Source organism: Canis lupus, chromosome 30 (assembly GCF_011100685.1).
Source record: "Canis lupus familiaris isolate Mischka breed German Shepherd chromosome 30, alternate assembly UU_Cfam_GSD_1.0, whole genome shotgun sequence".
NCBI classification, from domain to species: Eukaryota; Metazoa; Chordata; class Mammalia; order Carnivora; family Canidae; genus Canis; species Canis lupus.
The window spans coordinates 2,237,868-2,252,220 of record NC_049251.1 but is presented as its reverse complement, the minus strand read 5'-3'; the positions used below and the strand labels follow the sequence as shown (position 1 = coordinate 2,252,220).

The window sequence follows — 14,353 nt, the reverse complement described above, 5'->3', positions numbered from 1 at the left end:
GCCCTTCCAGATTATGGTTTCTTGCCCTCCTCTATGGCAGTGCTTTTCAAACCATGGCCCATGATCCATTCATGGGATGAAAATCAATTTATGCTTTCCCATCAGCATTTTTTTTTAAATATAAGAGAGTTAAATATATCAGAAGAAGTTCACCTGAAATTAGTTCTGTTTAATAGAACTCTTATTTCTCACAAATATGTAATCTAGGTTTCGATGTGAAATCCATTGCTTATTCCAAGATGCAATTTAAAAATTTTGCAAGCCACTACTCCAGACCTTCATCCTCAACCTTTATCTTCTGTCCAGTCATACTGGCCTCCTCATAGTCCTTCAAACCAGCCAAGCTCCTCCTCACCCTTCAGGCCTCTGCTTAAATGGCACTTCCTAAAGGAATACTTCCGTGACTTCAAAGCTAAATTACATCCTATCATAGCAACCTATACTGTATTTCGCTCCACTGTAATATTATACTTCCTGAGTGATTATTTTTATCAAGATCTTTCTCTTTGACTGGACTACAAGCTCCCAGAGGGCAGGAACCATGTCTATTCTGTTCCTTCTTCCAGCATCTAGCACAGCACCTGACACCCAGTAGGCACTTAATATCTAGTGAATGATAGAATTCTAATTCTCTCCTAATGTTTCCACTTGATGAAACATAGATGATCACTTTCATAAGGCACTGTTTTCTGGTGTCTCTTTTTCTTTTGTCATATAGAATGTGCATACACATGTATGGTCATCAACACATCACATATTGCTTCTTAACTACGTTGAGCCTTATGCCTATGAGTATAGACCTATACGTACATATCTGTGCATGTTGTTCTGAGAATGAAATTAAGAGCAGTTTTATTCTTCATGTGTTTAAAGCAAAGTTCTGAACTGGAAAGCTGCTTCAATACAAAGAAAATCTACTTGGAGCTTTATTAAGAGAAAAAGGGTCAAGCTGACCTCTGGTGGTAAGAATGGGGAATGGCTTCTAAAATAATTGTAAAATACCCAGATTATCTGTCACACAAACCCATATATCCATGGTATATACCCTTCTTTAAATTATGCAAATTATATGTATTTGCAACAGATAGGAGTCATACCATACAAAATACCAGAATGAAATACAGATAAGTGTATTACAGAGACACAGTAGCTTCCAGAAACAGAAAAAACGACTGCCACTTATTTATGGTAATCAGAAAATCGGAGACTTGATAATTCTCTTAGTTGAGATCTAGGATCTGAAATTCTCAAATTATGCTAAAAGTAGATAATATTTTTAAAAGTAGATGTTAACACTCATATAGTCTTTGATTAGTCTCTAGGTAATACTAGGTACTTATTTTAGGCTCTGTTGCTATTTGACTTTTATGGCATAAATTCTGTTTTTCTAACTAGATAGTAAATCCTCTGAGTAAAGAATTTATGTGAGGATTAAATAATCCAAAAGATGTGCTAAGTAGAGTGTCTGGCATATACTAATCCAGTAATATAGTAAATGTTAGCTGCTATTGTTATCATTATTGAATGATGTTTTATGTCTGGCACACCTCTTAGGTTTGAGAGGCACTCAATTGGTATTTGATCATAAAAAGCAGAATTACATATATGAAATTATATTTTAGGAAGTGCTTATCTTTATAGCAAAAACAATTTGAAATGCGACATCTTGCCTCGGTACCCCCCAAATCTATGTTGTAACTGTTGGGATGATTTTACATATTTAGAGGTTTATTTGACAAAATCACAGCAGCAACAATAGTTCCACTAATAGGAGGTAATGGAAATGAGAGCATCACACTTCTATGACAAAAATATGAAAAGCAATGCTCTTTGGACCATTAGATATAACACTAATTACAGAATGTTTTTTATTTTATATAGGTACAGAGTCTATAATGAAAGAACTTTACCACCAAAAAATAAACTTCAACAGCCACTGACTTAAACTAAACATGCTGGTCATCAGAAAAATTACAATAGTTATAATTTATGGGCTACCTACTACTACATGCCATTGTACCTCCAATCCCATACGTGACTACCACAGTACTTACCCTCAGCACACACATCAACCAAGTTATAATATCATCATCACCTCTTTCTAATGATAAAATGAAGCTCAGAAAGGCTTAAGTAATTTGTTCAAGACAACACATACAGTATATAGTAATGCTAGGATTCAAACTCAAGGAAGAATCCACATCTGGGTTTTTATACAACTGTATTGCCTGGAATTAAGTTGAATTTCATCCAACAAATGGTTAGTTGACTTCACTATACAGATTCATTCTTCAGCAAGTTCTGTTTCTAAGGCAGTGCCTGGGGAACAGGGGAAGTGCTTAGGGAACAGGGGACACTACACAGCAGGGCACCACAAGACCTCTTCTTCTTAGGGCCATTGTCCTCAAGAGCAGGAGACAAAGATGACTTTTCTAACACAGAGAAACAGGCATAGAGACTTAGATAAAATGAGAAGACAGAGAAATGTACCCCAAATGAAAGAACAGGACAAGTCCAGGGGCAGAGATCTAAGCAAAATAGGTACAAGTAACATGCCCTGCCCAATGGAGTATTTAAAGTAGTGATCATAAGGATACTCACTGGACTTGAGAAAAGAGTGGAAGACATGCATGAGATCCTTAATGACACAGAGATAAGGAATAACATAGCATAGATAAAGGGCTTAATAAACTAAATGAGAAACATACTTAATGGAATGAATAGCCGGCTGGAAGAAGCAGAGGAACAAATTAATGACCCAGAAGAAAGAGTAATGGAAAGTAATTAAGCTGAATTAAAGAAAGAAAAAGAATTATGCATAATGGGAATAGACTTAGGGAACTCAGTAGCTCCATCAAATGTAATAACATTCGAATTTCAGGAGTCCCAGGAAAAGAAGAGAGAGAAAATGGAGAAGAAACTTATTTGAAGACATATTAGCTGAAAACTTCCCTATTCTGGGGAAAGAAACAAATATCCAGATCCAGAAGTCACAGAAAACCCCCAGCAAAATCAACAAAAGCAGATCCAGACCAAGACCTATTGACCTATTGTAATTAAAATGGCAAAGTATAGTGATAAAGAAAAAAAAAAAAACAACTAAAAAGCAGCAAGACAAAAGAAGACAGTAGCATGCAAGGGAAACCCTACAAGGCAAGTAGGAGATTTTTCAGCAGAAACTTTACAAGCCGGAAGAGAGTGACATGATCTATTCAAAGTGCTAACTGGGAAAAATCTGTAACCAGGAATACTCTATCTAACATTCAGAATAGAAGGAGAGATAAAGAGTTTCCTAGACAAACAAGCACTAACAGAGTTCATGACCACTAACCACCACTGTGAGAGATATCAAAGGGGATTCTTTGTAGAAAGGAGAGACCAAAAATGACAGTATGGAGGTAGGAAACACAAAAGCAGTTAACAATGAATGTGTCTGTAAGATATCAGTCAAGAACACTCACAAAATAAAATGATGTAAAACATGACAACATATACCTAAAACGTGAGGAGGAGAGGACTAAAGAATGGGTTCAAATTTAAAGAACAATCAACTTAATATAGACTGCTTTATGCAAAAGTGGTTATATACAAATCCAAAGGTAACCATATATCCAAAGCCGCTAATAAGTAGGCAAAGAATAAAGAGAAAGAAATCCAAATATGTCACTAAGCAAATCAGTTGAACCATGAAATAAAGACAAGAAAGGATCAGAGAAAAATCTTCAGAAACAACCACAAAACAAATAATAATATCACAATAAATACATATCAATTATTACTTCGAATGTAAATGGACTAAATGCTCCAATAAAAAGATATAGGGTGACAGAACAGATTAAAAAACAAACAAACCAAGACCCATCTATAATACTGCCTACATGAGTCTCATTTTAGACTTAAGGCACCTGTAGACTAAAAGTGAGGGGATGGAGAAACATCTATCATGCAAGTGGATGTCAAAAAAAAAAGCAAGATTAGCAATACTTATTATTGGACGAAATAGACTTTAAAATAAAGACTGTAATAAGAGACGAAGAAGGGCACTATGTAATCATACAAGGGACAATCCAATAAGAAGATCTAATGATTGTTAATATTTATGCACCCAACATAGGAACACTCAAATATATAAAACAGTTAATAACAAACATAAAGAAAATAATTGATAATAATACAATAATAAAGAGAGACTTTAATACCTCACATCAATGGACAGATCATCTAAACAGAAAAATCAACAAGAAAACAACAGCTTCAATTGACACACTGGACTAGATGGGTTTAACAGATACATTCAAAACATTCCATTCTAAAACATCAGAATACACATTTTTTTTCAATTGTATGTGGAACATTCTCGGAATAGGTCACATATTAGGCCACAAACAAGCCCCCACAAATTTAATAAGATCAAAGTCATATCATGCTTCTTTTCTGACCACAATGCTGTGAAACTAGAAGTCGACCACAAGAAAAAATCTGCAAAGAGGATTATGGAGGTTAAATAACACCCCACTAAACGATGAATGGGTCAAGCAGGAAATGAAAGAAATCAAAAAGTACATGGAAACAAATGAAAAGACAATGGTCTAAAACCTCTGTGTTGTAGCAAAAAGTGGTTCACAGGAAGTTTATAGTAATACAAGCCCACCTTAAGAAGCAAGAAAAATCTCAAGAAACGATCTAACCTTATACCTAAAGGATCTGCAAAAGAACAACAAACAAAAGCTAAAGGCAGCAGAAGGAAGGAAATAATAAAGGTTAGCACAGAAATAAATGACATAGAAACTGAAAAAACAATACAACAGATCAATGAAAACAGGAGCTGGTTCTTAAAAAAAGAAAAATCAATAAAATTGATAAACCTCTAGCCAGACTTATCAAGGAAAAAAGAGAAAGGACTCAAATAAATAAAATCACAAATGAGAGAAGAGAAATAACAAACAACACCACAGAAATACAAACAATTATAAGAGAATATTATGAAAAACTATCCTCCAACAAATTGGGACAACCTAGAAGAAACAGATAAATTCCTGGAAACATATAACCTCCCAAAACTGGAACCTGAAGAAACAGAAAAGTCGAACAGACCAATAACTAGCAAAAGAATTGAATCAGTAATCAAAAAAACTCCGAACAAACAAAACTCCAGGACCAGATGTAGCTTTGCAGGGAAAATCAACCAAACATTTAAAGAGTTAATACCTATTCTTCCCAAACCATTCCAAAAAATAGAAAAGAAAAGAAACCTTCCAAATTCATCTTACGAGGCCAGCATTACCTTGAAACCAAAACCATATAAAGACACCACTAAAAAAGAGAACCACCGGCCAATATCCCTGATGAACACAGATATGATATCTGTGGTCTTCCAGGGAGCCAACAGCCTAAGAAGCATCTCAACCCCAGTAAACCAACAAATCCACTGAATGCATAACATTGTATTCTATACCCACAATGAAACAATGAATTAAAATATTTTTCAACATTTTAAATTTTGCCTTCTCTTTAGACATCTTGGTAATTAATTATACTAACAGCAACACTTATGGGAATACTACGAGGGTTTAATGAAATCATCATTTTTCATAATTGTGAAGGTTTTGTTTATCCCTCTACAAATGACTCCCTCTTCCTCACAGTATTCTCCAGGAACTAACAGATTTAAATGTATTGTGTTGATAACCAAGAATATAACAAATGGAAAGGGCTCAGTATTTATGTTTCTTTATAAGTTTAGCTGTATCAGCTCATATGTAGCTTATAATCAATTCTGTGTCAACAGCATGTGTAAAATGAGAAAGGGATCTGTGGGGTGGATTGAAGAGAGAAAAGGAAGTCTACAAGTTTTGTTTAATGGAAGCCAACATACCATTTGGTTCTCTTGGGGACAACAAGGTACAACGTAAGTTAATTTCTAGTTTGGCATCTGTCCCTGGATCATTTCACAGTGGGAGTTACCATATTAGCAATGTGACTGCATTGCACAATGAGCAGGTGCCTGCCAGAGGCCATCAGTCAGTCAAGTTTCCCCTCACTTATGGACTATCCATGTGATGAATGGGGGAAATGAGAAAGGTTCCTGTGAGGGAAATGTCACTGCTGGCTAGTTCTTTCTTCTGTCCTACAATGCGAAAAACATTACTTAAAAAGAGATAAAACGGTGTTATTTCCATGGCACCTACTTCCAAGTTGCTCAAAGTGCTGATCAAAAACAACATTCTTAAATTATCCAGAGCTCCTCAAAAGCCAGGCGGAGGGCATGCAGCACATTCACACACTCCAACTTTCAAAAGTGAAGAAGCAGAGAGCCAAAGAAGCCGGGGCCATCCCATGCTCATGCTTCCCTCCTGTCATAAAGAACTGGCCCGCTTGTAAAAGTTTCATTTATCATTTTAAGAGCTGCATCCTTCACTGAGTCAGGCATCTAAGAAAGCACTAGGAAGCGAGCATGCAGAGCATTACTGAAACATGAACACACTGCCCCCAAAGAGATGGGCAGAACTGAGAAGAAAGCCCATGTTAGAGAGGGGAACCTCCAAAAGAGTGTAAAAGATAAAAAAGGGCATGTGTGTAAATAGCGGGGATTTACAGATTCTGAGTTAGATAACCCCAAGTCTGAAAGGGCAAGGTTATGGATAAACTGAATTTTTTTTCCCAAGTATGGTGGGACAAATAATAAAATTCAAAGGCATTGGGGGCGCCTGGGTGGCTCAGTGGTTGAGCATCTGCCTTTGGCTCATGGCATGATCCTGGGGTCCTGGGATCAAGTCCTGCCTCAGGCTCCCTGCAGGGAGCCTGCTTCTCCCTCTCCCTCTGCCTATGTCTCTGCCTCTCTCTCTGTGTCTCTCATGAATATAAAAAGTTTTAAAAAATAAGTAAATAAAATAAATAAATAAAATTTTATAAATAAATAAAATTCAAAGGCACTATTAGAGATTATATGGCCTGGTCCCTCGTTTTAGATATTAGGAAACTGAGCTGAAAGCCCTGCCAAAGTTCACATTATTCATCATCCCAAACTTAAGACCACAATCCAGACCTTCTGATTCTGGATCTAATGTTCTTTCCAGTAATGCTTCACTGATTAATGTAAAGGGTATCAGTTTCAGAGTCAGACAGGTCTAGGTAAATTCAAATTCAGGTTCCTCCACTGACTAGTCTGGGAGCCTCGTGTTTTATCAAGTGTAAAATGGTGACAAATCTATTACTTAGCTTATATTTCTACATTTATGCTTTATAATACTAATGTTAAGTACCTAGAACAAAGGTTGGTGCAAAGTAGGGATAAGATTAAATTTAGGTACTATTATTTTTCAGTTATAGGTTGTTAGATAAGATATGTTTACGTACCATCTATGTGGCCAAGCACTTTGCTAGGTACTTTCAGAGAGAGTAAAAAAAATTCATTTTTCTCTCCAAGATGCTTACCACCAGCAGATTAATAAATAGGACTTTGACAGTATAAAAAAATGTAACAAAACCATTTGAAGACTTTAACTTGAACTTAAGGAGTGGATTATACGTTGAGAAAACATTATATGAATAAACACAGAACAGTATTCAAAAAAACTTTGATCCTAGGAATCTCAAGGAAGTAACTCTTTATTTGTAGCATGGGAGATTAGTTTTACCATGTGCCTTAAAAGGGCCGGTCTGAAATACATTTCATTTCCACCCAATAGTCATGAACTTGTACAATGGTAACTCCAGGCAAACACTTCTCAGATAAGTGAGAACCTGGAAAGGGAAGGTACTGTCTTTTCAAAAATGAAGTCTGCAATACAGAACTATCCAAAAATGAAAAATGAGCCAGATGATGCTGAGTATCATAAAGGGATCATAAACCTTCAAAGTAGAGTTTGCTAAATGAAGGGCACACTTGAACAAAATTGCAAGATTTCTGTGGCTACATCATAAATGACAATGTAGTGAAGTCAAAAAATGTCTGATCTGCTACCACTCTCCTACTGGAGATCTGAGTCGGCCAAGTGCTCTCAATTTATGTAGATGGTGTGTAAATTCATTCCAAGCATAAATAAATCTTTGCTGTAGAATATAAGGAGAATATGCATGTAAGTTGCTATATATTTCAAAAAGCCAGTTCTAGGACAAAGCCTGAGGACTAAGTGCTTTAGTAGTGCACAGAGCTCCATACATCTTAACTGCAAAGCATGCATGAGATTACAAACTCCAAACACCTCCCACTTACTAGCCTTGGGACTCTGGATTAGAAAGGTCAACCTCCAATCAAATTACGTTAGGTGGTAAGGTTTCCATTTTGCTAAGGGGGAAACTGAATAATTAAGTGACTTCTCTACAAATCTATACTCAAAAACAATAGACAGCTGGAGTGCCTGGTTGGGGCAGTTGGTTGAGCGACCAACTCCTGATTTTGGCTCAAGTCCTGATGTCAGTGTTATAGGACTGAATTCCATGTCAGGCTCTGTGCTCAGCAGATAGTCTGCTGGAGACTCTCTCCCTCTCCTCTGCTCCTCCGGCTCTCCCCCACAAATAATTTTTTTTTTAAATAGCTGATTTTAGGTTCTCTGTTTATTAAATCATGCCATTTATTTAAAGTCTGTAGAAACAAACTAAAAAAACTAAAGTGATACATATCAATTCTCGTATATAGTGGTGGAATGCGTCAATTTTCCTGTATATGTTAAGTATGAAATCATTTTTATTCTAGAAAGGTATGCTGAAGAAGTCCTGAAGCACATCTGACATTCTTGACCTGTAAGTGGAGAAAGGAAACCTAATAAGGGCTGCTGACGGAAATCACGTATAAGGAAATGAACATCGAGGTACCAGCTCTGTCACTCACTGTGTTCTACTAGTCCTGTCACAACAGATGTGGTTGTTTCTTTGTGTAATAAAACAAGTGAGGATGGTGTTCAACGAACACACACAAGCACAGTCAGGCTGGGTCACTGTCTGTTTTGTGAACTACCTCTGTTCTGACTTAGTATTGCTGCCCATCTAGTTATTTTCAACTGCCAGAGAATGGGGGTTAATTAAAGCAGAAAGGAGCCAAGTAGATGAAATGGCCCAGCGTGGGGACAGTGGCAAACTGGAGAACATATACCTCAGTTGAAATAAACACCTGCTTCCTCAATCCCAGCTGGTTGAAGTCAAACAAAAATAAGCCCACTGTTGCTAGGTTTTCTCATGTTTTTTTTAGAAGCAGCTAGAAACTCCTCCATATTTTAAAATATGTATTCCTAATTCAACCTTTAAAATGCTGTGCTGGCCCAAAAACCTTTCTTCAGGTCAGGTCAGGGATAGGAGTTCTCAGGTTCCTATTGAAGGTTGTCAGTCGATGATTGCTGGAATAGTCCCAAACTACAGGCAAGTGAATAGACTGGGTACACTGCCCCCATCCTGATGGCTATAGTGTGTCATGGCCGCAGGATTTCAGCAATTTTGTATGAATTGTAAATATGGTACCTAAAGAATTTAAGTTTACTAATAGCATCCAGGGAACAGATCATTCTTTCCCAAAGAAAACTTAAGGTAAATTAGGAACATTTTTTAGCCTTTTTTATTGTCAATCATATCTCAATTTAACTCTTATTTTGAACTGGAGATCATGATCCCAATATAATCCTTCCCTTTCCATTTACTTTTCTCTTTTCCTTCTCCAACCTTCCCTTAGTTTGAGATGTAAGATAATAGGACTCTTGTGGAAATGACACAAGATAATGTATGTAGTATACATAGAACAATGCCCAGCACAAAGTAAGAACTCAAACAGTAAGAGCCTGCTGATAACTGTGAAAATTATTTAGCTATCAAAGCCCTCATAAGGCTGGTCTGAAACCTCGGGAAGCCAGTGTTAACTTACGACCTAGCTGTTCACAAACTTCTGCTCACAGAATCACTTCTGTGCCTACCCTCTTTAGCAGTCTGTTTCTTAAATTGATCCCCATTTCACTTCCTTTGAGACAGCTGAGACTCTTTTCACACCAAAACAAAGAAGAGACGTCTCTGTAGAGCATTTTGTAACAAAGGAGCTAAGAGCCACCACCTCTCTTCCCCCCCCCAGGAGACAAAGGTACTTCCCCCCCCCCTTTTTTTTTTGCTTGTTTCTTTTTTTTTTTTTTTAAACATTTTTTTTATTTATTTATGATAGTCATACAGAGAGAGAGAGAGGCAGAGACACAACAGGCAGAGGGAGAAGCAGGCTCCATGCACCGGGAGCCCGACGTGGGATTCGATCCCGGGTCTCCAGGATCGCGCCCTGGGCCAAAGGCAGGCGCCAAACCGCTGCGCCACCCAGGGATCCCCTGCTTGTTTGTTTCTTTGTGAAATGGACTCATTCTTCCCTCCAAACTGCTTAAGACAAGCTGAATTTATGCACCAAATGACCTATTTAATAACCTTTCTTTGCTATTTGCAATGGCTTTATCTATAATCCAATACAGTGTCTCAGTTATTTTAAAAAGCACATTACCACTTATTGGAAACAAGAATATTCGATCTACAAATTCATTAAATTAGCAAGTAATGAGTTAGCACTGAATAAACACCAAGTTTTATTTAAATTTTGCTATTGTCCCTTAAGGCATGGGTCAATCCAACCATCAGTAAACTAGAATCAGTGCCCGATTCAATATTTAGTTATTTGAAATTAAAACCCTACAACTTCCTGTTATAGGCACTGCAAACAAAGACCAAACATTAAGGGAATGACAATTAGATAGTGGAAGGAATAAATAATCCCTCAGTCTTTCTGAGATCAAGTCAGCAATCTCCAAGCACCCCTTAGGGATAGAGAATGGATGGCTCAGCACAACTCTGGCTCCTATGACATCCTATTGCAAGGATGTCCTGAGATGGATGGATACAAAAACATGAATGGGAATAAGCCAAACAAAATAGTTTACAGTGCGCATAGGGAAAACAGATTTTTTTAATAAATTTATTTTTTGGGATCCCTGGGTGGCGCAGCGGTTTGGCGCCTGCCTTTGGCCCAGGGCGCGATCCTAGAGACCCAGGATCGAATCCCACGTCGGGCTCCCGGTGCATGGAGCCTGCTTCTCCCTCTGCCTGTGTCTCTGCCTCTCTCTCTCTCTCTCTCTCTGACTATCATAAATAAATAAAAACTAAAAAAAAAATAAAAATAAAAAATAAATTTATTTTTTTATTGGTGTTCAATTTGTCAACATACAGAATAACACCCAGTGCTCATCCCGTCAAGTGCCCACCTCAGTACCCGCCACTCAGTCACCCCCACCCCCCGCCCACCTCCCCTTCCACCACCCCTAGTTCGGGAAAACAGATTTTTAAAGACTTCCTACAAACAGTAAAAGTCTAAATATCTTGTTTCCTGCTTTACAAATAAAACCGATATTTTCTCTAAGCATATCCCTTTCCCACTCAAATGCACTTGTGGCATTTCTTAGAAATAGGAATTGAATTACATTAAAAATGGAGTTCAAGTCTTCCCTTCCCATGATAAATGCAGGCAGGGCCCACTGGCAGGTACCAGCTGCAGATGCCGTCTAGGTAAATATGGCAACAAAAGGGGAGTATTTACTTTGGCCCATGAGAAAACGAAGCATCAGTCTCATATAACCGGTTCAGTAGAATCAAAGAGATATACCTGTAGGTTTTCAATTTCTTCTTTGTGTTCCCTCTTCAAGTGTAAAATAGCAGCTTGATATTCTGTAAGATCACAAAAGAAGGCAATTACAAAGAAGCACACAAAATTATGCACAAAATGCAAGTGAGAATCTCCAAGATGCCAGAGTCCCTCCTACAAGTAAACTAAGTAAATAAACGCCACAGCTGGACATTAACCTGACAAGAGATGTTGAAAAATGGGACAAGATAGGACAAGTAGCTCAGGATAGAAGGGAAATTTCCTTCCATTTGGCAAATTCTGAATTATGAGAGGCCCCAAGTTAAGCAGATAGGACAGGGTTAAAAAAGAAAAAAAATAAAACGCCATGATGAGTGTTCCAGATAAAGACTGGGTCAGGTGTTTGTCTTTAAGGAGGAGCTGGAAGCTCAGGCGGCACTGAGAATACAGACGAGTTAAGAGCAGACACACATTGGGGGATGCCTGGGTGGCTCAGCGGTTGACTGCCTTTGGCTCAGAGCAGGATCCTGGGTCAGGGGATGGGGTCCGCATTGGGCTCCCCATGGGGAGCCTGCTTCTCCCTCTGCCTCTCTGTGTCTCATGAATACATAAATAAAAAAATTTTTTAAAAAAGCAGACACACAGGAAACAAAACTTTGTATGTAAGATCAGAGAACTCTATTTTTAACTGCTTAAAAAAAAAAAAATCTCCATTTGAATGCAAGGCTAAAAAGCAAGCACCCAGGGCTGATTTTAATCTTTAGATCACTTCAGAAAGTCAAGACCATTTGTCATTTGGACGAGATAATCTAGGGTGCCTTGAAGTTGAAAGGAGGACAAAAATAAATTTTGATCCAATTTTAGCCTGAGTCTAATAACCTTGATTCCAACAAAAAAATTCCAAGTGTATACAAGAACTCCAGCCAACAACCAAAACTACCAGCCCGCTGGCTAAGCATGAAGCAGCTTGGACAACTTTATTTCCAGCAAGAGGACTAAGTATGCGGGGTCACAGAACTATACAGACTGGAGGACCACAAAGCAAAATGCTATGGAAAAACATTTTTGTAGGATAAGTTGTTTTCTTAACAATGTGTTTGGGGTTATGAGTATGAGTACTAAAGAAGTAGTTAGATGTTGTTTAAAAAATATATAAAAGGACAGACTATTTCTTCAAGTGGATTTCAGAAATCAGGCATGAAAACTCAGGTGTCAAACCAAAAATGGATGAGGGAAATCATTGGTAAAGCCATAACAGGACAGGAGTATTGCTGTTATTATAAATGGTCACACTGCTGCTCTTACAGGGAATGTGTCGTACTGAGCTGTGAATCTGTCAGCAAGTTCTGTGAATTTTACATCCAAACTACACCTTGAATCAAACCCCACACTCATCAATCACCACTATGGTCTAAGCCACCATAGTCTTCTCCTGGACCTCTGTAATATCCTAGAAAGATCAACTGCTTTGACTCTCACTACCACCACCTTAACCCATTCTCCTCACAGCAGTCTGAATGATCTAGTAAAGGCATGAACCAGATTATGTCTCATCCCCAGCTTTTCAATGCACTTAGAGTGAAATCCTAACTCCTTACTGCAGCACATAGCGTCGTCCTTCATGACCTGGCTCCCACATACCTCTCCCTGTCTTTGCCTTGTTCATTACAGACCAGGCACTCTGACTTTCTTGAACTTGTCAAGTTTTTCTACCACAAAATCTTTACAATACTGGAGATAATGATAACAGACTGTATTTACTGAGCATTTACTGTATATCAGGCATTATCTAAGTATTTCATATATATATTGACTCATTTTTCCTCCTACAATAACCCTATGATGTAGGTACATTACCCCCATGAATGATGAAGAAATCAATGCATTAAGAAATTAAGCAGCTTTCTTATTCAAAAAAGATGGATAAATTGCAGAGCTAGGAAATACACGTAATTGAAGGGTGAATGTATAAACAAATTGTGGTATATCTATAGAATGGAATACTGCTCAGCAATACTAAGGAATTACTATTGATACATACATCAACATAAATCAACCTCAAAGACATTATGCAGAGTGAAAAAGTCTCAGAGGGCTAAGTATTGTTTACGTCCATTCATATGACATTCTGGAAAAGAAAGTTATAGGGATAAAAACAGATCAGAGCATCAGTGGGCAGAGGTGGGAAGGAGGGGGGCTAGAATTTGACTAAAAAGGAATGGCACACAAAGGAATTTTGGGGGTGAAACCTTTCTTAATAACCTTTCTTAATCCTGATTACCATGCTGGCTACATGAATTCACACATGAGTTAAAATTCATAAAACTGTGTATCAAAAAGAAGAAGTTCATTCAATAATGTGTTAATTTTTTTTAAGATTTTATTTATTTATTCATGAGAAACAGAGATATAGAGAGAGAGAGAGGCAGAGACACAGGCAGAGGGAGAAGCAGGCTCCATGCATGGAGTCTGACGTGGGACTCGATCCTGAGTCTGCAGGATCACGCCCTCGGCTGAAGGCGGTGCTAAACCGCTGAGCCACCCAGGCTGCCCCCATAGTGTGTTAATTTTTTAAAAAAATCAACAAATATTTTACTTTTAAATGTTTTCTCTAGGAGACTCCATAACTCATGAAGACCTGTTACTACTATTTCTATTCATTATTTTCCTAAGATACTAGCAGATGCAATAGGATAAGAAAAAAAGAAAACGTGGGTGCACACACACACACACACACACACACACACATGCATTTACATATAA

The 14,353-nt window shown here is 37.8% G+C and overlaps 1 protein-coding gene and 1 long non-coding RNA gene across 34 annotated transcripts in view; one reads left to right on the top strand and one right to left on the bottom strand.

Annotated features, from left to right (window-relative positions):
- The window catches only part of FMN1 (formin 1), a 433,671-nt gene that overhangs the window by 239,759 nt on the left and 179,559 nt on the right, over nucleotides 1-14,353 (bottom strand). For 30 of the 32 annotated variants that reach the window (XM_038579933.1, XM_038579922.1, XM_038579921.1 and 27 more), the window contains one exon: nucleotides 11,612-11,673. In XM_038579933.1, the coding sequence (XP_038435861.1) occupies nucleotides 11,612-11,673 (62 nt within the window). Of the gene's footprint in view, nucleotides 1-7,610; nucleotides 8,741-11,611; nucleotides 11,674-14,353 lie in introns of those variants that run through there. The other 2 variants (XM_038579950.1, XM_038579955.1) reach the window with 1 other exon arrangement.
- Nucleotides 1-14,353, top strand: part of LOC111093319 — a 101,372-nt gene that overhangs the window by 67,368 nt on the left and 19,651 nt on the right. For both annotated transcript variants that reach the window (XR_005381412.1, XR_005381411.1), the window contains exon 4: nucleotides 8,696-8,810. This is a non-coding gene — a long non-coding RNA (uncharacterized LOC111093319). The remainder of the gene's footprint in view (nucleotides 1-8,695; nucleotides 8,811-14,353) is intronic.